The sequence below is a fragment of the Globicephala melas genome, chromosome 6 (genome assembly GCF_963455315.2).
Source record: "Globicephala melas chromosome 6, mGloMel1.2, whole genome shotgun sequence".
NCBI lineage: Eukaryota > Metazoa > Chordata > Mammalia > Artiodactyla > Delphinidae > Globicephala > Globicephala melas.
The window spans coordinates 20,069,182-20,093,993 of NC_083319.1; the positions used below are offsets into that span (position 1 = coordinate 20,069,182).

Consider the following 24,812-nt stretch of genomic DNA (forward strand, 5'->3'; position numbering starts at 1 on the left):
GGTACCTTCAGACCCTTGGACCCCTGCTCCCCAGCTGGTCCATCTGGTCCTCGGGGTCCCTGGAATAGGAAAAAGGGACTAGCACAGTGGACAGTAGGGGTCTCCCTCGGGCTGGGAACCAGGAGGGCGGGGCTGCCCAGAGCCCTGCACAAGCGGGGGGCTCCCTCCACCTCGCACTTCCTGTGCACCCCCACCCTCAGGTGGGTCACCCAGTGCAGTGTGCCTGCTGAGATGGCTCTGCGCAGGGCATAGCGTGGGTGGACTTGGCTAGGGGCCCTGCCATCCTGGAGTGGGGCTGGTGGTGCACTTAACCCCTGTTTAAAGAAACTTTGGGGCTCAGCCAGCCAACCCATTCCACGGATGCAGAAACTGAGGGCAGAGCCAAGAGACACGAGGCCAAGTCCCCACAGCCAGGTCTTCAGACTGCTGTCGCCTGCTCTTCCCAGAGCACACGTGGGGCAGAAGCAGTTTGTGGACCACAGCCCTTAGGGGAAACTGGCAGAGGACGGACGACCTGGGGAGGGTCTACACGTGGCCAGATATGTGGAACAGCCCTCCTTCCAGCCAGATGTGCAGCTAATCTGGCCCAGCTCACATGAGGAGGGGGGAAGGACAGGGCAGCTGTTCCCTGGAGTTCTGGGTTCAGGTCTGACCTCTGAGACAGGATTCTTGGTCTTTTGAGAACTCAGAGGCCCCTGGGGCAGGCAGAATCCCCTCTTCCCCACACTGCACAGATGGGAACACTGAGGCCCTGCAAGGGAAGTGATTTGTCCAAGGTCCCTTAGCACATTAGCAGCTGGTATTCCCTCCAGGGTTCTACCCACTGCCTCGTGTCCCCTCCATGGGCCTCCCAGAGAGACACAGATGGGATGGGGTCCCCTGGGGTCCACCATGGAGAACAGTGTGGTGTTTGTTCTGCAGGGGGCCAGAGAGGCCGTGTTGGGGAGACAAAGAGGATCCTGTGAAGGAGGCTGACCCGCCCCAGCCTGGGAGCGAGGGGACCAGGCACACAAGGGGGCCAGGGAAGCGTCTGGGCATAGGGGATATGAGGGATGAGAAAAAGCAACATGGAGAAATCATTTAAATATTGAACAAGGAAATTTTCAATTAATAGTTGAACCAGAAAAAGTGACAATTCTTCTTATCAGCTGCTTCAGCTCGACGCTGCAGCCTTAAATAGCACCACATTGATGAAATCACCCTGGGTCAGGAGACCACGGGCTGGGAGTCTTTGTGCCCAGTTTCTCAGGCCCTGGCCCAGAATCTATTAGGGGTCCAGCATAGGCACAGTGCTGCTCAGGAAATGCTGTGTCTCAGGGACAAGTGGCTGCTCCTGGCTGAGCCTCAGTTATCCCATCTCTGAAATGGGGACGAGAAACCGCCCCCTCAAGGCAGGAGGAGATAACGCACACGGGCAGCTCAGCACCTGACATGTAGTAAGTGCTCAGAATATCTGGTTCCTCCAGAGGGGGCTGCAGGCTCCCCAGGGGCAGGGGCGCAGAGCAATGGCCTGGCAAACCTGGATTCATTCCCTTCCTCATAATAGGCAGCTTATACGAGGCTCAGAATTTTCACGGGTTCAAGATGAGGTTTGATTAGAGGGTGTGGGTGCAAGTCCTGGTTTTGCTACCGACTTGCTGTGTGACCCCAGGAAAGCCCCTTCCTCTCTCTGGGCCTCAGTCTCAGATGGACCCTGTCAGACCACGTGTTAGACTTACCGCCCCTGACTCATGGACAGGGACCTTGTGGAGACAGACACAGGTTAGGATGTAGGGCATCCCAGGTCACGAGAGCCGGGACAGAAGCTGAGCTGATGGTGGGCATCCGGGCCCTCCTGAGAGATGGCTTCTGGCCCCTGACCTCTGTCTCTACCTGAGGCATTAACCTTCCTGGAAAGGGACAGCTCTGGGAGTGGAGCGGAGGCCCAGAGGTGTCAAGGGCTTGGCCTGAATCACACAGCACCCTGTTTCTCCTGGGAATCAAAGCCTCGCTGGGAGGAAGGTTATGAGATCTATAATAATAGTAATAACATCGACAACAGCAGCAGTAGCAGTAATAGTGAAAGCTATTTTCCTCATTTAACAAATAAGGAAATAGCCTGTGGGTGCCCTGCTAGTATGTGGAGAAGCCAGAATTTGAATGCAAGTCAGCCAGAGGCCCATTTTTTTTCCACCACTACCTGTCACTATTTATCAGTGTGGGAGTGAGCTCCCTGTCACAGCGGGTATGCAGGTCAGGGCCAGGACATGGTGTTAGAGGAGACAATATCTAAAATCCCTCTTACCTGGGAGACTCTGCTATCCCCCGGACCACCAGAGAGCTCAGGTAGAAGCTGGGGCTGGCTGGGGGGAAACAGGATTAACCTTTCCTCCCTGGAAGGAGGAGGAGGCAAAGGGGCCCCAGCCACTCTCCCTCCCCAGCTCCGCTGTGCAGGGAGAGGCACGAGGGCAGTGCACAGCCTAACCCTTGTTCTGGGCCACTCTGCAGCTCGTCCTCTGTCCTGTGGGTGCCTCAGTCCTGCCCCCTCCTTCCCCAAATGAACACGGGCCAGCCCACCCTGCTGGAGGCAGGTCTGGGTTTCTGTCAGAGCCACAGATCTGTTCTCTTGTAGCCACTCCCCGGGAAGATGTTTGCAGTTACAGCGGGGCTGCCTCCCAGCCAGGTTGGGCGTCTGGCTTGGCTGGGAGGAGCCCCAGGGGACAGAAAATCTGGCCAATCGCAGCTCTTGTGAAAAAGGGATGGAAAGGGAGTGAACGTGTGCCCAGCCCTTGCTACACACCGCTGCCCTTCCAGGTGCTTACCACTTGAGGTGCTGGCAAAGGGATTCTATCCCCACAGCCATCCAAAGAGGTCGGTTCTGTTGCCGACCCATCTTATAGAGGCAACACTGGGGCCTCAGAGAGGGCGAATCGACTGCCCGAGGTCAGGGGAGGAGCTGGGATTCAAGGCCAGGTCTGCCGAGCTCTTAAGTCCCACTCACAGGAGCAGAGTTCAGTGTCAGGCACCTGGATCACAGAATCCTCACGACTCCCTCAAAGTGGGTTTTGGAGGGAGATAGCGGAGTCTCCCGGGTAAGAGGGCTTTTAGACATTGTCTTCTCCAACACCCTGCCCCGGGCTCTAATCTGCACACCCCCTGTGACAGGGAGCTCACTCCCACACTGATAAACAATGACAGGTAGTGGTGGAAAAAACTGGGCATTCAGCTGACTTGGGTTCAAAGTCTGGTTCCTTCCAACTTGCTCCTAATGTCATCTACCAAGCCTTATAGAGGTTAAGAAACTGGCCTGAGGCCCCAGAGCTGGTAACTGGGAAGGCTGAGACTTGCTGCTATGCCTGTGTGACCCCATAGCCCCAGCTCTTCGTGGCCCATGGACCCAGACCCTGGTCAACAGCTCTACCAAGAGCTGAGGGTCTGGGGCCCCATCCTGGCCCTGGCCTCGACCCCTTAGTGCTCGTTCTTCCCAGGGCAGGGGGCTGGGGGGAATGGGCTGGGCAGCAGGGCCCGTCCTGCACATGGGCAGAAAAGCAGGCAGGGCCTTGCAGACCTCCAAGCTCATTTCCCACAGCACACGCGGGGAAACTGAGGCCTGGAGATCAACAAGGCCTTGCTATGGTGCCAGGGCAAGCCAGGAGCTGCACAGGGGGCCTGCCCAGAACTGAGGTCTTTCACAGGCTCAGCGGGTGCCTCTCTAGTCCCCCCACCACCGCCCCGCTCAGTGACCCCATCTGTGAAGTGGCCAAAGGTGGCCTGTCAGGCAGGGGACCCAGGGGGTGGGTCCCACAGGTTTTGCATTCCTGCCAAACCCAGCAGGGGGCGGGGCTCATGTTCCTGAAGCTCCCCTTGCAGCCCCGGAGACTTTGATGTGGTTGGGAGCCTGGGTTTCCTCAAGCAGGAGATACATTCTTCAAGCCACCACCGGGAAGGGTGGTCCGACGGTTGTGAGGGGCTCAGTGAGTTGACGGAGGCCTGAGCCTCTGCATCTGGCAGGCTGTGCGGGGCAGGGCCTGGGCCAGCACAGCTCCGCCTCCAGCCAACCTGGCTTCCCGGGCAGGAGGGAATGTGCAGAGGGTCAGGGTGCAACCCGGCTGCCAAAGGGTCTCGGCTACTCGCAGAGACCAGGACATGGCACTGGGAGGGGTCCTGCCAGGCCAGGGGAATGCCTCTAAGGCCCGCCTCTCCGAGGCAGACTGCTCAGAGCACCTCGTTCAGGGGAAATTTTTAAACTACCTGAAATTCAGCCAAGAAGAGAATAATCATCTCGGATCCCCTGGTATGAGCTTGAATATCAGGCCTGGGCTGCCTGGGCCACTGTGCCACCTTGTTTTCTTCTCACAAGGCTGCCTGGCCTGGCACCTGGACACCCACTGGGGGCAGGAAACCACTCCATCTGCCCTCCCCGCCTTCAGTATGCGAAAGGGTCAGATCCCCTGGGTTCAAATAACAGTTCTGCCACTTTCTAGCTGTGCAACCTGAGGCAGGTGACTTAACCTCTCTGTGCCTTAAGTTTCCTTATCTGTAAGATGGGAATTAAGAATAGCACCTACATTATAGGGTAGTGCTGAAGAGTAGCTGAGTCAATGTACGTGATAGTGCTTGGCACAGAGTAAGTACTAGTGATTACCTCTAGCTACCGTGCTCAGGGCCAGCCCTGCATAAAACCCTCTGCGGCTCCCCACTACCCTGGGAACATAGCCCATAGGCTTAGCTGTGGTGTTTGAGGCCCTGCTTGGCTTGACACCTGCTAATTCTTGGTCTTATCCCTCTCTCCTGCCCCTCTGTTGAACTAGTGGGGAATCCCTAAACATGCCGTTCCTTCTCACCTTAAGGCTTTCCCTCTGCCTGGAACCGGGCATCAGCTCAAGCATCACCCTCTCCTTGAAGCCTTCCCTGGTACCCTGGTCAGGCGAGGTGCCTCCTCCAGGCTCCCAAGCTGCCTGTGGTTCCACCATCAACGTGCTAATGACCTTGTACTGTCTGTTTGACCTACTCTATTGAGCCATGAAGCCGGGCAAGGGTCCTGCCTGTTCTGTTCTTGTGATATCTACGGAGCCTCCAACAGTGGCCGGCCCAGAGCAGGTGCTAAATTGTAGGTGAATGAATGCATGAGCAAACACACGAATGGTCAAAGCATCGGCACCACAGAGCCCCTCTGTTCCTGCTGGACGGCAAGGCGTGGTGCTCAGAAATGGGCTGGGAAAGATGGGTGGGGGTCCCACACGGAGAGCCAGGTCTGGGAGGAGGAGATCTGTGAAAGTCACAGATCTCAGGGCTGGGAGGAGGGCAAGGACCAAGAGGGGTCTCTCCAGCAGGTGTCCGCCCCCGGGGGCTGGGCCACACTTACCCGGCGTCCCTTTGCTCCCCTCATGCCCAGCGGGCCTCGAGATCCTGGAGGACCCTGTGGGGAGGAGAAAGAGTCTGGAGAAGGCCCCTTTTAGGGAGCAGGTACAACACCGAAGGCTAGGCCTGCAGCCTCAAACAGGCGCTGTTCACGAGCGGCCACTCCCGAGCCCAGCAGCTCCAGATGGAAGGACTGGGCCTAGTGGGAAGATCTGTCCCCCAGGAGAAGCAGCGGACGTGCTGCCACCTTGAGCAGGAGTCAGCACCTGGGGATCCGGCAGCAGGGAGAAGGCATCCTGGACGGATAAGCCGCTTCCTTCTTTATCTCAAAATCAACAACTGGCGGCTATGAGGACATTCCTGACCAAAATCTCCAACTCCCACTTCCCCTTTTCTCTCTCCATCAGCAAGGAGAATATGGGGTCCCAAGTTCTGTCCCCCCACCCTGACCTTGAATATTACCTGCAAGCATCCAGAAGGGTCTGCCCAGGGCAGGAAGAGCCAGGGAGGGTAAGAGAGGGCAGAACCAGACCAGGGCCCTGAAGTGGGGTGGGGGGAGCAGGAAGCACGTGTGGAGGGGGGAGGGGGAGAGGTTGGGTGGAGAAGTCGGTGGGGGAGGCAAAGAGAAGGGAGCAGGGCCTGTCCCGGGGAAGAAACCCCGCCAGGGTTATCTCAGTTTGGTGAAGGAATGACAAGAAGAGACAGGGAGGGAGGGAAAGAAAAAACAGGGCTGGTTTTGTTCTTTGAATTCCCAGCACCTGGCCCAGGGCGGGCCGATGACAGGAATTAAGGGAAGGACTGAAGAGGACAGAGGATAGGAAGGGAGAGAAAGAAGGTGAAGAGAGGAAGCAGGCCGCCTCGCTGCCTGGTTTCTCTCCCCAGGTTCCAGCCCCCAGCTACACACGTCAAGCTGCGTCTTAGCCGCATGGCTGGCCAAGGACCCCTCCAACAGCTGCAGGAGCCTCCCAGCTCCGCGGGATTCTCAGACTGGGCGTGCTCCTTTTACAAGAAAAGACGGCCTCATCCCCCCTCCGAATACCAGGGAGAGGCCCAGCTCAGTTTGGGGCCTCAGGAAAAACTCCTCTTTCTGCTCCCATTTCTCTCTTCCCAGGGCCTCAGGGGGCACAGACCTTTCAACTGCTAAAGGGCTGATGTGAGGCGCTGGGTCCCAACCTGACCCCTTGTCAGCAGAGCAAGCAGGGTGTGGACCCGGGCTCGGCCCCCTAAAAAGACAGATCTGAGGGAGAACATGACGACTGGGTGAGAATGCACCATTTTATAGAGGGATCTCAGACTGCAGAAGGCATGCAATGCGTCACTGGGAAATTTCAGGAGCCAAGTCTCAACTCAGAGGCAGCAGCGTAGAGTGCTTAAAAGAGCACACTGTTCCACCAGAGAACTAGGTTCAAACCCTGACTCTGCCACCTACTAATTCTGTGACCTTTGGCAAGTGACTTAAACTCTTCGGGCCTCAGTTTCATCATCTATAAAATGGGTATAAGAAGAGTCCCTGACTCCTGGAGTTGCTAGGAAGATGAAATGACCTGGAAGGTCCTCAGTAAAGGGTTGCTGTCAGCTCTCTCAAAGGGAGAGGAGGTCAGAAACTGGTGGTCCCAGGACCTGACTGTTCCCCTCCAAATAATGGAGATGATAACCTTGGCTGACCTCAGTGGACTGTAGGAGAACATGGATGTTAAAGTGATTGGAAAAGTGGAAAATGCCAATCAGACGTGAACGGTATCATCAGAAATGTCACTTTCATAGTAACAGTCTTACTAATAATAGTGGTAATTATCATATCTAACAAATAGTAATAGTAATTATTATTGTTACCATTCATTAAGCACTTAGTATATGCAGGCAGTTTGCTAAGCATTACATCATGCACGGTATCATTCATTTCTCACAACAAGCTCATAACGAAGGGGGTATTATGCTGACTCAGATGGGGAAACTGAGACTCAGAGATGCTATAAATGTTGCCAACAATCACACAGCTAGTAAAGGGGGAGCCAGAATTTGACTCACATGTGTCTGATTCTGAAGCTTTCTGGACCTCCCTGCTATCCTGCTTCCCCAGTGGCACTGGGGGCAGCTGGCTGTCCGAAAGGAGCCCCAAGAGATCCAAGGGCCCAGCCCCACAGTGCAACAGAGGAGGGTCAATGGCAACCTTGGGATCTGAAAACGGCAGCTCACTGTTTGATTTCACTAAGTCGGAGCCAAACCATTGAACAGATGGAAGCACTGAGGAAATGGAATGGGGAGGAGGTTGGACACGGGAGGAAGAAAGCCTAGAGGGAGGCTCAGGGAGGCTGAGGTCCGGGGGCACAGCTAGAATTGGATGATAGACCCCTAGCATCCTTGTTCTCTGGCTTCGGCCCTACCCTGGGCACCTAGCACTGTCTGGCACATAGTAGGTGCTCAGTAAAAGTCTGTTAATGAGTGAGAGGACTAGACAGTGAGAATCTTAAGAGCAGGATCTATTTTGTAGCATTTTTCCAACTCCAGGACTGAGCATGGGCACAGCACGCGGCAGGTGCACAGAAAAGTTTGGGAACTGAGTTGGCCTTGCTTCCCTAAGTGGCTCAGAGAATTGGTGTGGACGCACTTCCCTTGGATTCAAACCATCGAAGGCTCCCGTTTCTTCCTTCCTCAGACCCCAGGGAGCCCCTCAGTCTAGCCTGTGAAGGCACCTGAACTCATCACCCTCCAGGCTTGCCCCGGGATCCTGCCTGTGCCGGTCCCCCTCCCACCATACCCTTTCCACCTGCCCGAAGCCCCCCCCCCATCCCCTCGCCCCAGAGTGGGCTCCCAGCCTTGAGCCTCAGACTTGGCCCAAGTGAGTGCCCTGCCCCAATTCCCTCCGTCCTCCACCAGCAGAGGTGGAGGGACCAGAAGCTCCATGTGCTCAGGGTGAGAGCCACCCAGCCCCCAACCCTACCTCACCCTCGGGGGAGTAGGAGGGACCCCTGGATCCGGGTGCTCCTGGCCACACCCTCCCCCCAGCCCCCCGCCTTGGGATCCTCAGGAGTATCCCTGGTGCCTGTCATCATGAGAAGCCCAGGAGCCCCGTATCCTTGGCCCTTCAGTTCCCACTTTCTTCCCTGCTTTCTCCATAGAAGCTGTCACTTATTTACTGCCTTCTCTCTCCGCCACACCAGAACACGAGCTCCTAAAGGGCAGGGACAGCGTTCTGCCTTGCTGACGGCAGCTCCTGGAGCGGCACATGGGACACAGTATTTCCTGAGTGCATGAACAAAGCAACAGAGGTGCCAATGACCATGACACTCCCTTGCAATGACCATCCCTGTGTAATGAACATTAGCTGCCTGGTTTCGTTTCGCCCGTGCAATCACACTATCATGACCGTGATCATTTCATCTATTTTTCATATGAGCAAAATTTAGGTGCAGAGTTCAATGATCTGCCCTGACAATACAGCCGGGGAGTTGGGGAGCTGGGATTCCCGGTCTGTCTGACTTTGAGACCTGGACTCCTCACCATGACTCGACAGTGGGTTTGAGCTCAGGGAACATGAGGGCTTTGCTTACCATAGGTCCAGGCTCTCCGGGGGTCCCAACACCACCTGGAGTTCCAGGATGACCCTACCAAGAAAGAGATGAAAAAGAAGGAATCAGCTCTGGAAGGTGCCTCTTCCTTCTGCAGTACTGCCTCGGCCGCGGCTCAGCCCCATCCCAGGGCCTCCTGGAAGGTAAAGGAGCCGGTCGTCGTGAACACCTTGGGTACGCGGACGCAGGCAGAGGAGAGCAGAGCTGTCACCGCGGCTGTGACAGGAGAGGGCAAGGGGATGCAGACTTGCTCCTTACCATCGACCCCTTGGGTCCGGGCGCGCCTGGGGGTCCCATCATGCCCCGGTCACCCTGTGATGGAGACAGCAATTCAGGGAGGTCACGGCAGTGGGGTGGCTCTATGGGGGGAGGGTGCAGAGGGCACTCCAGAGACTAGGTAGGTGCAGGGACTTGTCCAAGGTCTATAGCCACATCACCCAGGGTGGTGACGGGGGAGGGGGGAGTCCTGAGATTTCAGTCAGCAGAAGCCAAGAACCCCAGCAAGTCCTAGGAGGCCTCAGCACCCACTGTGGTGTGCCACACACACGGGGGTCTTCCCCTGGGCAGGGCTGGTCCAGATCAAGGATGTGCTGAACACGTCATCCCCTTTGATCCTGGCCCACGTTCTGTGGTCCTCATTAGGCCTGGCATCCCCTGGGCTGGGCTTGCTAAGGCAGAGATGGCAATATAAGGCATTTCTTTTATTCTCCCCACCCCCTGCTCCAACCCAGATGAGATGCAGGAGAATCAGAGATGCAGCTTAGTCTCTCTTGACCAATCCAGACAGATCGGGCAGGGATGGCAGGTGTAGCAGACGGAGCTATGGCCGGAAGGCAGCGGCTCTGGGTTTGGATCCTGGCTCTATTTGTGTGAAGCCCTCTTTCTTGTATCCGCACAGCCAGCAAACGTTTCTTGAGCATCTACTATGTGCCTGGCGTGATATGCTAGACCCTGAAGACACGATGGTGGGTAGAAACAGACAGACCTTGCTCACACGGAGTGAGACAGAGTGTTACGAGGAGACTGACACAAATCACCAAAACAGATGCAAACTGGGGTAAGTGAAGGGAGGGAGTGGGTCTTGGTGCTAAGGTGTTTCACCTGGGGATTTGACCCCCCGAGTGCAGGGGTGTGGTGGGGAAGGCTTCCCTCAGAATGCTGAAGGATAACTGAGAGTCATCTAGGCAAAGATAGGGGGATGGGAAGGGTGTACCTGGCCAGGGGAACGGCATGGGTAACGGTTTGCAGGTGAGGAGGGACATGGAACATTCGAGCAACAAAAGAAGGCCAGAGATGGCTTTGATATTGCACTGAAGTTATCAAAGATGTTACCATGGAGGCAACAGGGTGAAGGTTACACAGGGCCTTTCTGTGCTATTTTTTGCAACTTCCTGTGAATATAATTACTTCAAAAAGATGTTAAATTTAAAAAAATAAGAGGAAGAAGAGGAGAAAGAGAAGGAGGAGGAGAAGGTGACCAGAAGGTCTGGGACACAGGGAATGATAAGAGGGGGGCACGGGATGAGCCTGGGAAGCTAGGTGGGGCCAGATTAGGACCTCAGTCTTTCCATCTATCCAATGGGAATAATATCAACTCCCGTAGGTCGCCTCCCTGGGGAATCAGATAAACCTTCCCCTCAAGGGCCCATGGGAAATGGGAAGCCACAAGCTATGGGCTGGGAGCCAACGTGGGGCAAAGTGTGGCCATGGAAACTGAATGTGGTTCAAATCCCAGCTCTGCCACTTCCTATCTGGGTCACCTTGAGCAAGTCACCTCCCCTATTGGAGCCTTGGTTATCTGGTCTGTAAAACAAAGCTGCTGGCATTAACAAGGCCAACTAAAGAACTGGGCTCCTTTTTTGAAAGATGACTCTGCCTCCTTCTGTTGCCAGCCCCACGCAGTGCCAGCGCGCAGCTGTGAGCGGCCCAGACCACGTAGATGGCTGTCACACAGACATCTAACTGTGTTTGAGGATGCTGGCAGGAGGACATGGCGGAAGCCCCAGGGGATGCTGGGACATGGAACAATGGCTCTTTGAGGGTCTGGAAGGCCAGGGAAGCGAGGAGAGGCCAGGGAGGGAGGTCTGACACCCCCAGGGCAACCGGCCCCTTCACCTTTTAAAAATTTCGAAACACAAGCTCTATTTGCTTAGATATGCCCACCAACACGACTTACCTTTTCTCCCATGATTCCTGGCTCCCCGACCAGACCAATGAATCCCAGAAGTCCCTATAAGAAATGTGTATAAAAGCAAGAGAAAGAAGGAAGCAACGTGAATCCAGAGATGTGCTGAGTTTCAAAGGCAACTCGCCCACATCTCTCTTCCACCGGAGCTGTCTCCCCGTGTCTCCTGCCCCGTGCCGGGTAACCCAGCCGGCGTGGGGCTGCCACCGAGGAGAGAGTTGCCTCTCTCTGGGCACTGTCCTGACTTCCTTCGCTCCACCAGATGGTTCTGATTTTGGAGCCAAGCGGTGGGGCTGCTGCCAGCATCCCTGGGAGAGCCACACATTCTTCCCGCACCAGAAGCTGGGAGGCAGCCACCTTTGGGGAGGGGGTGGGATAGGGGAGTAGCGGGGCGGGGCAGGGGAAGGTCCTTCAGCGGTGCTGGGAAGAGGCCTGCCTATGAGAAATCTGTCCCCATCTTTCGGGGCTCTGGGGCTGTTTCAAAGAGAGAAACAAACCTGTTGGCGGGGATAGAAGAAACACCCTAACAGCCCTTGCCAAAAAGACCTGATTGAAATCTGGGAAGTGAAGGCCTTTTTACTGTCTTGTGAAAGGCTTCCTCTCCTTTGTGAATGAGCACACACACACACACACACACACACACGCACACACACTGTGGTTCCTGTTGCTCTGTTTAACTCCACTGGGTGATAACTGGCCTCTGTGTTCCAGGATTCTCCTAGGTGGCTGCAGGGCTCGCTGCCGCCAGGAGCAGGCGACTGGCTCATCCTCAGTGAGGGCGACAGGCTTAGTTAGAGGAGTAACCCCGGAAGGCAGGCGATTCCCAGCCCAGACCCCACTCTCTTCTCTGCTAAGGAGAATTCCAGCAGACGGGGGTCTAGTGTGGTTCAGGGCTGCAAAAGTGGCTTTGGAAGAGCCCAGGTTTGTAGCCAAGGGTTTCTGGGAGAATTCGGGAAGACTGAGGGACGAGTGGCTTTGCCCCATAAAACGTGCTCCCTGTCCCCAAACTGTATCCAGAAAGAAATGAGACCTTGAACCTGATCAGAAACAAGCCCGAAGTTGTACACTCAGGCAGTGAAGCTGGCCCACCCAGGCAACCAGAGTGAAGAAAAAGCATCCGGTTCCAAAGGGTCGGCTCTGCGGGGCTCAGAGACAGTTTTAAAGTGGCAGCTCAGACCGGGACTGTGTGTGTCTCGTAGCTGCAGCCTAGGATTCAACTCTGGTCTGTGTGGCTCCAAAGCCCATGCACCTGTCAGTCACTCCAACACGTGTGGCCATGAGCAGGGCACAGATCTGCCTGGCACTCCGACACTATCACCATACACGGGGGCCTAGTTCCCTGAGTTCACAGACCCTTCGGGGTTGAAGTATGAGGTGAGAGGGGTGAGGTTCAAGGTATGAGATCGTGGCTAATAGGTCACAGAAAATAACCAAGTATCCCTCCCATCCTATTCTAATTTATTTTAAAAGGGCACGGGGTTAAGACAGAGGCCTGCGCTCCCAACAAGGGAGCAGTCAGACATTTAGAGGATGCCGAGTAAAGGGAATAAAAGCTGCTCTGTTAAGAGGCCCCTGCCCAGCTGGCCCAGAGAAACAGAAATTTCATAGCTACTTTAAATTTATGAGTTGTTGGGTCCTGGAAGGCAGGCAGGTCATAAACTTCAATGAAGAAACCAAATGGGATCCTCATGAATAAGGGCCATACAGCCCATTCCCCGCCCCCATCCCAGGACACCCTGTCCCCACTGGGGCACTGTCCCGGAACATCCTGGCACCCTGTCCCGCGGGTGGAGCTGAGGCTGGTCCAGGGAAGTTCGCCCCCAAGGCCCAGGGCTTCCACCTGGCAGGGCTGGTGCAGAAGCAGCTCTGACAGCTGTGGGCACAGTTGGCTCCTCGCAGCTGGCAAGAGGGCATGCGGGGGGGAGGCAACATCGTCACCTACAGTGGGCATGGCACAGACAGGATCTGAGTCCCCGGTGTGTGGGGGGGGGAGGCTGGCCCGGTCCTTATGCAGTCTACAGATAAAGGCCTGTTGTCGACTATGGGGGTTTTCTCCCTCCCTCCCTGCTCTCATATGACTCTCTGCTGGGTGCCGGGGATGCAATTGGGAACAAGACAGTCGTGGGTCCTCTGCTGGACTAGACATCTCAGGGTTAGGTGTTGAGAGGGCTGGTTTCCACCTGGACAGAGCTTCTTAAAGGCAACGCTCATGCCTTGTAATTATCTTTGTGCACCCAGCACCTGGGACAGGGCCCAGCAGGCTGGCTGCACTCTAACTAGCTGTTGGAAAACCGCAAGAGCTCAGGTCAAGGGTTTTCTAGACTCTTCGGGGCAGGTCATGGGAATCCAGCAGGCCTGAGTGTCAACTTGGGCTCTGACGGTTATGTTACCACCTGGGAGATCTCGGGCAAGTTATTTAACTTCTCAGGGCCTTGGTTTCCTCATCTGCAAAACGGGGCCAATACTACCGACTGTCATGGGGTTGCTGGAGGAACTGCCGGGGATGGTAAGGAAAGTGTTTGGCACAGAGCCTGGCACCTAACAGGTACCTGATAAATGCAGCAGACACTGTGGTTATAAGGAGGTCCTTATACTCTTTCCTGGGGATCCTCTGATTCTGCCATGAACAGGAAATGCCTGCTCCTTCCCACCTCGGGAGGGGGCCGAGGGAACAGCAGGCATGGTACCCCGCATGCCTAATGGCAGCCACTGGGCTCCTGCCTCATGGCTCGACAGGTCTCTCTTTCCTGCTCAGCCAGCCGGGCAGCTAGCTGAGGGCTCTACTGAACAAGTGAGCCCGGGGCTGCCCGGGCCAGGTTGCCACTCCTCCTGCCCCAGCTTTGCCACCACCTTACTTGGTCATCTAAGTCAAGCCCATCCTCCTCCATGAATCCCAGCCTGCCAACGTGGACCAGGATCTAGGGGGTCTTCACCTAGGGTCCCCGTAAGGCTCCACGGATGGATTTCAGGAGGCGGGGGGCGGAGGTGGTCCATAAACTTGAATGGGAAAAACTACAACTTTTATTTTCACCAACCTAGTTGAAATTTAGCAAATATGAGTGTAGGCAACACACCCACAGCACCTGTAATGGTCACAGATATTTACGTGTCACGTTACCGTCACTGCTGCAGAGTTCAAAATGTATCGGCAAGGCTTGTCACCACTTCAAAATTGAGGTCATGACTGGACCCCGCCGTTAGATCTCGTTATTTAATGCAAGAACAAAGAAACAGATCTTTGAGGAGATCACATTTTAACGTACTGTCACATTTGTATTTCAATATAATTGATTTCCTTTGTAGTCCTTTGTTTTGTATTTTATGCATTTAAAAGTTCTCTATTCTGAGAAGGAGTCCATGGCCTTCACCAGCCTGCCAAAGGGGTCCAAGGCACAAAAAAGGTTAGGACCCCAGGATAGAGTGATTTCTAAGGACTCTTCGTGTCCTGCCATCTTAGGATTCCGAGTATCTATTTCCCGAGGGCCCTACCATGAGCATAACTATGAAATTAAATTTGCTGAACGTATTGCCTGTTTTTTTCCAATGAGGAAATACATCCAGGCCACGGCCGCCCTTCCAATCTCCCAGGCTTCCCACAGAATACACTCGAATAACACTGGAAAGGTTTCAAAAATCCAGTCCTCCCCCTGCTTTAGTTCCTTTCTTCCCCCCAACAGATGTTGCAGGCCTGGTGAGGAAGCTCATCGTGCGTGTGACTCTCACGCCATTGATGGTGTTTCTCGGTGGAGACAAATTCTTCTGGGTCCCCAGCCTCATTGCTCCTTCCAGCCTGAGGCAGCTCCTCACAGGGTTCAGAAGGTGGGGTCCTCCTTTAAAGGAGTGGAGGAGACTGCTACCTTCCAACCCGGCCTACAAGCCCAGAGGTGATGCTTTCAGGAGGCACGGGGCTGCAGAGGGGGGACGGAGGCCGGCCATCCACCCAGCAGCCTCCAGCACCGAGGGCCCTGGACCTCCTTCTCAATGACCACTTGTCACCTCCTCTGCTCTTCAGACCCTGACCCGACTTCCCAACTATCCAGACCCACTGGTTTGAATTTCATCTTCTTTATAATTTAGGGATGCCTGGACCAAGAGTCCCTGGCAAGTGGCTCTGCTTCTCTGGTCTTCAAGCTTCCCCGTTAAATTGAGCACGAACAGCGACCGTGAAGGGCTTTTCCACTTTTCACGTTCTGGGAGCAAAGCCACGTAATGTCTTTGGGCGAATGCCCCCAGAGCATCTGCAGAATCAGGGCGTGGGGCGTGACCGCTGTGACTGAGATTCATGGCTTTCTCATTCAGTGACCTCACCTCCCTCAGAGCCAGAGTCTGTCCGTGTCAATGAAAGGGGAAGATGAGCGAACCTACCTCTCCAGCTGGGATGGGGAATGAATGAGGTGCGTGTGTGTGCTTCCCACAGTGTAAGCGCTCAGTAAAGGGATGCGATATGCTCCAAGACAGTGGTGACTCACCTGCTCACCCACGGGCCCCGGCCGTCCGGGATTGCCTGGTTCTCCCTGCAGAGACACAGAGGAGGGTCACTTGGCATGGGTGACAGGAGTCTAGGCCTCCTGGGGGACACCCCAGTTGAGTGGCCTTAGTCCCCACCGGTGGGGATGGACCAGGAAACTCAACTCCAGAGTCCGGCCTTGGAGACTCCAAACAAGTGGCAGGGTCAAGGGATACTGGGACAGAACCTCTGGCCCCAGGGATGACCCCAGTCACCATTCCCTCAGAGTGGCCCTGGGCAGAGTACTTGGCACGAGATCTGTATCTCATTTGGGCCCTTCATCAACCCATTTTGTGGAGATAGAAACTGAAGCTCAGAGAGGTGAAGTGACCTTCTGGAGGTCACACAGTGAGCTGGAAGCAGGGCTAGAATTGGAACTTTGGTCTGACTGATGGAAATCCCCATCCCTACTGCACCAGGCTGCCCCACCGCAGGACGCGCAGGGAACTGGGGAGTCAGGGCGCCTGAGTACTGGACCTAACCCACCAGAGCTCTGCCACCAGCTCACAAGTGACTCTGGTGGGTCTCGTCTCTGCTCTGGGCTCGGCGTCCCCAGCTACAAATAAGGAAAATCAGACTCTTGTCTCCGAGGCTATTTCCAGCTCTCATACCAGGTGGCCATTCGCAGCCTCGTCCGTCTGCTGGGACGGCTCCTGCTTCTTCTGCAGCCGTAGCCACACTGGTGAGCAGACCCACGGGATAGATCCACCCAGGCTATGTCACTGCTCCCACCACAGAAAGACAGCGGGGGTCTGAGGGAGAAAGGCCGAGACCTCCGAGGGCAGGACGTGAGCTTGGACCAGCCAGGAGTTTGGTTTACAGTTGGATGTGGTGCACTGTGATCCCGGCTCGAGCCTCAGCCTCCACCCCAACTCCTCCCCCAGACCTCACACCTGGGACCCGCAGAGGGGCCAGACAGACACAGACACGGGGGCCATTTCCCCTGAGGGGAGGGGACACGGACAGCCTGGGTCCCCCAGCTCTGCCCTCACCCTCTGTGCGCTTGGCCCAGCTGTAAACTTGGCCCAGGGATCCCTGCCCAGGACGGTTGGGGAAATCCAGCCTCTTCAAAGGGAGTGCCTGGAAGGGCATTAAGCTGCCCATGTGTTGAGGGTCACACTCTCCTACTGGGGCCAGTTCTTTTGTGATAACTTTAAAAGAACTGTTAATAAATGAAATGCATGTTTATGGTACGTGATGGGGAAAATACAGAAGCCCAGAGAAGAAAATGGAGATCTCCTGTAATCCCGCCACCCAGAGATAACCCCCGTCCACATTCCAGCCTTTGCTCTGAGCCTTCGGGAACAAGTGTAACCAGCCCCCGCCACAGGCTCATAATGCACTCTTCCGCTATGTGACCTGCTTCCTACACCCCCGCCATCGCCCCCCGCAATGCACAGGCATTTTCCCGACTTGTAAAATCTTCCAGCGCGCCATCTTTGGTGGCTACATTGTACCCCATTGCTTGAACGCTGCCCCACTGGGAGACACTGAGGTTGTGTCCATTGTTTCCTCTCCGTTAGCCATACATACTTTGTGATAAACGGGGACCATTTCCTCCCTTTTTCACAACAGGCCAGGCATTCAGGGGTCATCCTGGGGCCTCACAGGTTGGCTCCCCCTCTCTCCTCTCTTCCCCAGGCGTTCTCTCCTCCCTGCCCAGTCACTTCTAGGTCCCCTCACCTTCAAGCCATCCGGGCCAGGTCTTCCAGGAAACCCCTTTCTGCCGGGTTGACCCTGCAACAGGGAGAGGTGAGTGAGAGAAGCCAGGAGGGGGCAGGGATGCAGAGCCCCTATGTCTCTAGGCTGCCAACTGTCCTTGGGGAGGCAGGGAGGGTCTACAGCTGTGTGACCTTGGGAAGTCCCCCTTCCCCCGCTGGTCCTGTTTGCTAATGGGGGTGATGAAACCTGATTTCAAGGAGTGAGGAAAAGGAAGGGACTGGAACAGAAGATAAAGGACACAGGGGGAATGGAGAGTTCACACCAGTGGTCCTCAAGGTGCGGTCCGGGGCCCTCTGGGGGTCCCTGAGACCCTTTCCCTGGAGATTTCACTGGAGGTCAAAACTATTTTCATAAGAATATTAAGCTGTCATTTGCCCGTGTCACTCATTTTCATGAATGTAAGTGGAGTTTTCCAGAGGCTACACGACACGTGGTATCAACCACAGATGGAACGCAGAGGCAGACTGGAGAATCCAGCTGACTCCTATTAAGCCAGACGTTAAAGAGATTTGCAAAATATGTAAAACAATGCCACTCTTTTCATTAGATGATTTTGCTTTGGAAAATATAGCTATTTTTTTAAAAAAACGATGATTTTTGTTAACATGAAACGGGTTTGTTATTAGTTTTGAATGAATTGATCCAAAGTTTCTCAGTTTTAAGTACTCATATCGATGTAACCTACACAAAGAAAAGCATTTTGGGTCCTCAATCATTTTTAAGAATGTAAAGAGGTCCTGAGACCAAAAAAATCCACAACCTGCCAATTCATGCAATCGCGACTGAAGGTGGGGCAGGACATACACCTTCTTTCTGGAAGCCCACTTGGAGCAGAGGATAGAATGCAGAGTCAGTTTCCAGGCAGGGCTTCCTCGCTTCCTGGCTATGAGATACTGGGCTAAGCCCTTCGCTCTTTGAGCCTTGAGGGCCTTGAATGAAACTAAGAAAGGCACTGTCTCTCTCACAGGAGAATCAAATGAACGGAAATGGATGCGCAAAGCACCAGCACACAGTAGGTGCGCAAGAACAGTTTCCTGCCCCTTGTCTCTCTCCTCTGGGGTCTGTCCTAGCTCCATCCCTGGGGGGGGCCAAGGCCCTCACTGACAACTTCTCTCCAGTGCACCACCCAGATGTTGCCCACCTGCACACAGCTGGCTCAGCACTGACAAATCCCACCTCCCCCGAGCCAGCAACACTCACCTCCAAGCCAGGGGCCCCCGGTGGCCCCATGGGTCCCTCATCTCCCTAGAGTCGGGAGACACGAGAGAGGAACAAAAAGGAGAAAGTTAACCCAGCGGTTGCCTTGGAGAACTTGACCTGTTAGGAGGGGAAGGGGTGGGCACAGGAGAGCTCTCCTGGACCTAGAAATGGTGCACCTGGGCCCCTGCCTAGCCCCACCCAGGGCAGAGGTCTAGAGGCCAGGCCACATGGGGGCTTCTGTGTGAATGGGGCTCCAGCTGCCCCGTGAATGTGGTTCGCTCGGGCTGGTGGTCGTGCTGGGCAGGAGAGCCAAACCCTACCATATGCCGTGGGAGTAGAGCCCAGACGGCAGCTCAAAGATACGGGCTCTATTCTGAGCTCTGCCATTTACTCGGTGAAAGAACTTACCCTCACTGTGCCTCAGTTTCCCCACCTGTAAAAGGGTGCAGGGCAGAGAGGATCATACTAAACTCTGATGAGTAGCCTAAGTTGAGTTCCTGGAGGAGAGCCACGATGTCTCATTCTTTTTTGAAGCCATGCCCCCGACATCACTCAGGATGAGTGTGCCCAGGGTCTAGTGGGTGTGTGGTGCATGAAGGCTGGGAGGTGGGCACAAGAGAGGGAAGAGATGGAGGACCGAATGAATGTATGAGTGGACAGGTGAATCAATGAAGACATGAGCAAGTGGCAGGCATATGAGTGGTAACGTGGTAACGTGAGTGTAGACAGAAGCACGGGGCTGGTGCCGTCTTTCCCTCCTACCCTCCTTCCAGCTTCCCGCCTGTGGAGATGCCTCAGGCCTTCCCACAGGCTCAGGCAGCCTCCAGACTGGCCCGTATGGCATGCCAGACCCAGACCAGCCTGAGAAGGCACCCATGTCAGCCAGATGCCTGCCTGTGGTCGTGGTGAGACTGGGCCTCCTGCACCCTCACCCAGGGCTGTGTGTCATGGGGGACCTGAGGCCTGAGGCCTGAGGCCAAGGTGTGCAGTGGAGGGCCTTGTGCACGGGAAAAACCTGGGACCAGCCTCTGAGGCATCCAACAGCCCTTCACCTGATGCTCCAACAGGCCCAGAGAACTTGTCAATCCCCTTCATCATGAATGAGTCAATCAGCACATCTTCACTCTGCCACTTACTAGCTGCACAAGTCTTGTCATTCTCTGGGGAGGCCGGAGGCGGCCCCCAGGAGCCCAGAAGTTACAGGGTCTATGCCATGGGCTTTGGGTTCAGCAGACCTGGGTTGGAATCCTAATGCTGCCTGCCACTAACCATGGAACCCGACGTAGTGTCTTTATTCCCCTGAGATTCAGGACCTCACGTGAGCTGACGATTCCTTCCCTCCCATATCAATACCCCAATAAACTGTGCTGCTGTGAGCAGAAGCAGTGGCGGTGGCTCCGAGAGAGAAAACCCCAGGGCAATGGGGTTGCCGTGGTGGGAGTGACCCGCCAGTCAGGCCGGGGCAGAGAAGGACCCTGGAAAGGTCACGGGGCAGGGCTGTAAAGGGTGAGCTGGAGGGCAAGCCTGAGGCGGCCCTGGGCCCTGTGTCTCCTGACTGAGGGGCCCTGGCCCTCATCTAAGGCCTCCAGGACCCAGGAGAGAGCAGGCTGGGAGCTGGGAGGGATGGGCAGGGGGCAGGGCCAGACGGTCTCACCTCTGGCCCCAGCTGCCCACGGGGTCCCGGCAGGCCTCGAGCTCCAGGCTTACCCTGGTGAGAAGGGAACAAAAAGGGGTCTCAGAGGCAGCACCTCCATCTCCATCACAGGCTGGCAAGACTCCTGCTGGCTTGCAAGCAGGCCCACGGTTTCCAAAGAGCTGTCATCCTCGTCAGCCGGAGCTCCCCTGGGCAGGGACTCACCTTCATGCCTTCCTGGCCGTTGTCCCCAGGGGGGCCAATGTCTCCGGGAAATCCCTGAACGGAAGCAGAGGGTAGAAGTCACCCAGGGGGACTATGAAGGGAAATGCCAAGGCCACAGGTCTTACAGGGGGACCGACCTGGATTTCCATCTCATCCTGCAGGGGATGTGACGCTGGGCCGTCAGTTATCACAGTTCTAAAACAAAGAATCAGTCCCTACACTTCAGAGAGGTGCTGAGAAAATTAAGGAAGACAAGGCAGGAAGGTCTCAGCACGGGAACAAGCACATACAAGTTCGTCCAATCCAGACTTTCCCAAGTCCTAAGCCTGGGGCAGCCAGGGCCCCAGAGCCAGCCGTCCTCTGCTCTGAGAAATGCCATCCTTTACTGCAGAGATCCTCTGTGTTCTGGGTTTGTTGTGACTTTGAAAGGCTCGAAAAGGACGGATCTAGTAAACCTCAGCTCATGTCGGAAGCTGAAATTCCCACTGAGATTTACTAGGTGGATGACTAGTACATCCATTTACAATGGAAGCTTCTTCCTGACACGGAGCAGAATCTCCTCCCTTCCCCAACAGAAAAGGCCTGCCCTTCTCTGTCCCTTCTAGTCAGGGGCCCAGGGCCCCTCAGTCTGGCTTCCTCCAACTGCCCAGCTTCCAATGTTGCTGATCCCTAGGACACCCATGCTTCTCTGGGTGTGAACTGACCAGCACAGGCCAGTATAAGAACATCCCCTTCCTTGTTCTGGTTGTAATACCTCTGTTAATTCAGCCTAGAACCCCATTTGCTTTCAGGGCAGACCCACTACTCCCTTTGGTTTCTGCCAGCCAGAAACCAAAGCCTTCTTATATGAATCCCTGAGATCAGAACGCTCCCCCACTCCGCCTTTGTAAGTGGCTTTTTCCCCTTCCTCTTTTGAGCTTTTGGTAACTCCCATTAAGTTCCAGCTCAAGCCTTCTCTCACGCTTCTCATTAGCAAAGGCAAGAACGGTCCTGAATTTGGAGCGAACACACATGGAGCTAAAGCCCCATGTCTTTTTCTTCAAATTGAAAGACTCTAAGTCCCATTCTGCCCCGACTCACTGTGTGACCCCGGACAGGTTTCTAAGCCTCTCTGGGCCTCGGCTTCCTCACCTCTAAAATGGCGACCATAAAATCATCTAACAGGGCTGTTCCGAGGCTTAAAGAGAATAAGGTGAGTGCAGCGCTTAGTTCAGTATTTGGCACCTGGTACGCACTCAATAAAAATCTGCATTCCAGAGGGTTTTGGGTCCTGTGTCCTGGGAAAACAAAACAAGTCTGCCTGGGGTGGGCCTGTCTCCAGGGAGAACTTGAAGGTCAGGATCCCGATCAAATCCTAGCACTCACACAGCTCGGACCCACTGATGAGTGCAAGAGCTAATTCACACGGGGGCTAGGGAGCTGGAGCTGCACCCACGGTCGGTGGCTGAAAAGAGGCAAAGACCCGGGAAGGCGCTGACATGCTCGTCAGCTTCTGTGTCTTCAGCTGCGCCGAGCCATCTTCTGGATACTGAGTCCGCCAATCCAAACAGAACGCAAAGATGGGGGAGGAAGACCCCACCCCCGTCTGTCCAGGGCCCCAGGAGGGAGCCAAAGAGCAAATAAAGACCTTCTTTGCTACAAGTAGCAGAGTGACCCTGAGGAGGTCACTCCGCTGCTCTGTGACTCAGTTCCCTCATCTGTAAACGGTGGTAGCAATATCTCCCTCCCTGGTTGTGGTGACCATTCGATCAGTTCTCATCCAAAAGATACTACGCGGCCTCCTGGCATGAGGAGGTGCCTAATGTGAGGCAGCAGGCTTTCCACCCGCCCTGGCCAGACTGCTGGGAAACCCAGACTCTCAGAAAAGTCTTTTTCCAGTGACCAGGGGAAGGAAGCAGGTCCATGGAAGAGAGGCCAAGTCCACTCGTCTAAAGATAGGACTGTGTCATGGCCAAAGTCAACAGAGAAAGTAGAACTTGTAGCTTTCAGGAAACACTCTCCCTTCCATCCGGCGGATACCAGGAGTGATCTCTGGAAGGATCTGGAGAACCCGGCAGAACTAGACTTCTGTCTCCGAGACCTTACGAATGTGCAAGGCCCCAGGCCAGGGAGGTGTGTAGAGGTGGGGTGGCGGCTAGGGCTGAGCTAGACCCCCTGAGACAGACAGTAGCCCTAGCACTGTCCACCCTGTTCTCCAGAGCTGGTCCCTGTACTGGGGTTTGGGGTGGGGTGGGGGGAGAGCAAAAGGGGCTCGACTAGCTGCCTCGCTCCTTTGTACATAAATGCCAGGGGATGAACGTTTAACGTACCTGTGCTGGTTATCACATGTATCAGAAACTCTCAGGTTCTACTGACTCAACTAGAGTTGTTATGTTAATTGCTTTATCCATCCTTCACTATTTCTCCTTCTCCATTGAACACCAGAGTTTTACACTTGTCCCCTGCTCCCCCGTATGAGCCGTGAGCCCTGCACTTCTCCAGGGTGGCTGCTGGCAGTTAGAAAAGTTCCAGGGCTCAGAAGGGTTGGATGCCTCAAACCTCAGTGTAAAGAATGTGGGGAGCTCCCGTGAAGGGTTGAGGCAGTAGAGCTCAGAGGGTTTTCCTGACGTTTGTTCTGGAAACTGTAAAGGTGGCTACGAAGCCGGGGAGGCTGTCTGAGGCCAGCTTCTGTGCCACTGCCTTTGAGAGCCTCTACGGAAGCCGGGAGGCACAGAGGCAGAAAAGGAATTTCTATTCTCAGCCCCATCTCTCATCTGCTGTGTGACCCCAGGCAAGTCTCTCCCTGTCTCTGAGCCTTGGTTTCCCAAGCACAACACCCAGTCCCAGTAGCAGCCAGACACAGAGAAATAGGGTATTGCATACCTCGGGTCCAGGGGGCCCAGGAAACCCAACGGATCCTTTGTCTCCAACTTTGCCCTATGGAAGAGAAGAGATTGTGGAGGAGGCAGGGCTAAGTGAGGGTCTACCTTCCCTGGATCTCCTGTATTAGCCCGCTGGCTGGGGGTGGTTGGAAAACTCAGGAGAATAGGAGTGAAATCTGCCTAGGTACCTGCAAGGAGCTACGGTTCAAACCCCATCTCCTACACTTGCTAGCCACAGGATCCAGGGCAAGTCACTTCACCTTGGAACCTCACTTTCCCCATCTGCAAAATGGGAGCAATAATAAGTCTCTAACTCCTGGGGTTGTTGGCAGACTTCAGAGAGGTATAGCACAGGAAGGATCTGATGCACAGTAACATTCAATAAATCAACGACACCCACTGCTATTATTAATAATGTTACTATTAGTTATGAGACATTGGGAGCCCTGATTCTCACCAGAGGTCTGCCAGTGACTGATGCCTATCTATGGTGCTGGGTGTACTCCTGCCCCTCTGGGCCTCAGTGTCCTCATCTGTAAAATGGGTGAATCTCCATTTCTGCTCTGCTCTATTCGCCTCCCAGAGCTGCTGCGAGAGGAAAGGAGATCCTGGATGTGAAAGCATCTCTGGCCATATTCCATGACCATTTGGAGAGTGTGAGGTTGGAGATCTCAGAGCAGAAGGTACTTACCACAGGCCCTGGCTTCCCCCGTGCGCCTGGGAACCCTGGTAATCCCTGGCTCCCCTGAAAGAGATGCAGAGCAAACTGTGGTTAGTTAGGACCGGAAATGGCCAGATGAACGGCTGCTTGGTCATCCTTGCCGGCCTGAGGCTTGGAGAACATCCACATTTAGGGGGAGGATGAGCTCCCTAGTCCTTTTCCCTGCTTGCAAGTTCCAGCTTGGCAGCCCTATAGGCTGGGACCTGGGGATGCAAAGGTGAAACAGCAGCTCCTGTCCTCACCAGGTCATCCTGGAACCCCGGACCCTGGGCCTCCAAGCAAGCACTGAAGAACCGTTGATGCCTGGGGAAGTCTGGAGCCTGGGGCCCAGCTGGAGAGGCAGCCGGGCCTGCGTGCCTCGCAACCCGGAGACACTGAGGCTGGGTCAGGACAGGCCAGCCAGGAGGGAGGGGAGAGGAAGAGGCAGAGCTGGCCAACATCTGGGTCTCGTTGACTGGCTGGGTGAGGTCCAGATGTGGCCACATGGTGCCGGACACAGGCAAAGAGGAGCCGGCCTCGGCAGGCTGCCTGGGTTCCTCAGCCAGTCAGGCCAGCTACTCACTCAGACGTGTCTTAAATGTTCACCAGTCTGTGCAGGACCCTCAGCTGAGCTCCTCCAGGCCAGCCGGGGGCCCTATCCTTGGGAACCTGCTGTCTGGCAGGGGGCTGAGCACAAATCCCCATCAGCCAGGGGAGAAATGTGCTACCGCAGGTGATGGGCAGGGAATGAGAATGGCAGAGAAGGGAACGGTCACTTCCCGAGCAGGTAGAGAAGACGGCACCCACGCGGGGTTCTGCGGCGGGGCTGGGCCGTGCACAGGCGGGACGGAGGGTGTACCCGGCTAGGCA

The 24,812-nt window shown here is 55.2% G+C and overlaps 1 protein-coding gene across 5 annotated transcripts in view; it reads right to left on the bottom strand.

Annotated features, from left to right (window-relative positions):
- Positions 1–24,812, bottom strand: part of COL27A1 (collagen type XXVII alpha 1 chain) — a 144,592-nt gene that overhangs the window by 44,377 nt on the left and 75,403 nt on the right. For all 5 annotated transcript variants that reach the window (XR_009564262.1, XM_060300574.1, XM_030858908.2 and 2 more), the window contains exons 18-29: positions 23,934–23,987; positions 23,244–23,297; positions 20,382–20,435; positions 20,178–20,231; positions 18,524–18,568; positions 17,285–17,338; positions 15,564–15,608; positions 11,086–11,139; positions 9,168–9,221; positions 8,892–8,945; positions 5,345–5,398; positions 6–59 (exon numbers count right to left, since the gene is read on the bottom strand). Coding sequence is in view for 4 of the 5 variants with exons in the window: in XM_060300574.1 (XP_060156557.1) it covers positions 6–59; positions 5,345–5,398; positions 8,892–8,945; positions 9,168–9,221; positions 11,086–11,139; positions 15,564–15,608; positions 17,285–17,338; positions 18,524–18,568; positions 20,178–20,231; positions 20,382–20,435; positions 23,244–23,297; positions 23,934–23,987 (630 nt within the window). In the remaining variant the exon portion in view is untranslated. The remainder of the gene's footprint in view (positions 1–5; positions 60–5,344; positions 5,399–8,891; positions 8,946–9,167; positions 9,222–11,085; positions 11,140–15,563; positions 15,609–17,284; positions 17,339–18,523; positions 18,569–20,177; positions 20,232–20,381; positions 20,436–23,243; positions 23,298–23,933; positions 23,988–24,812) is intronic.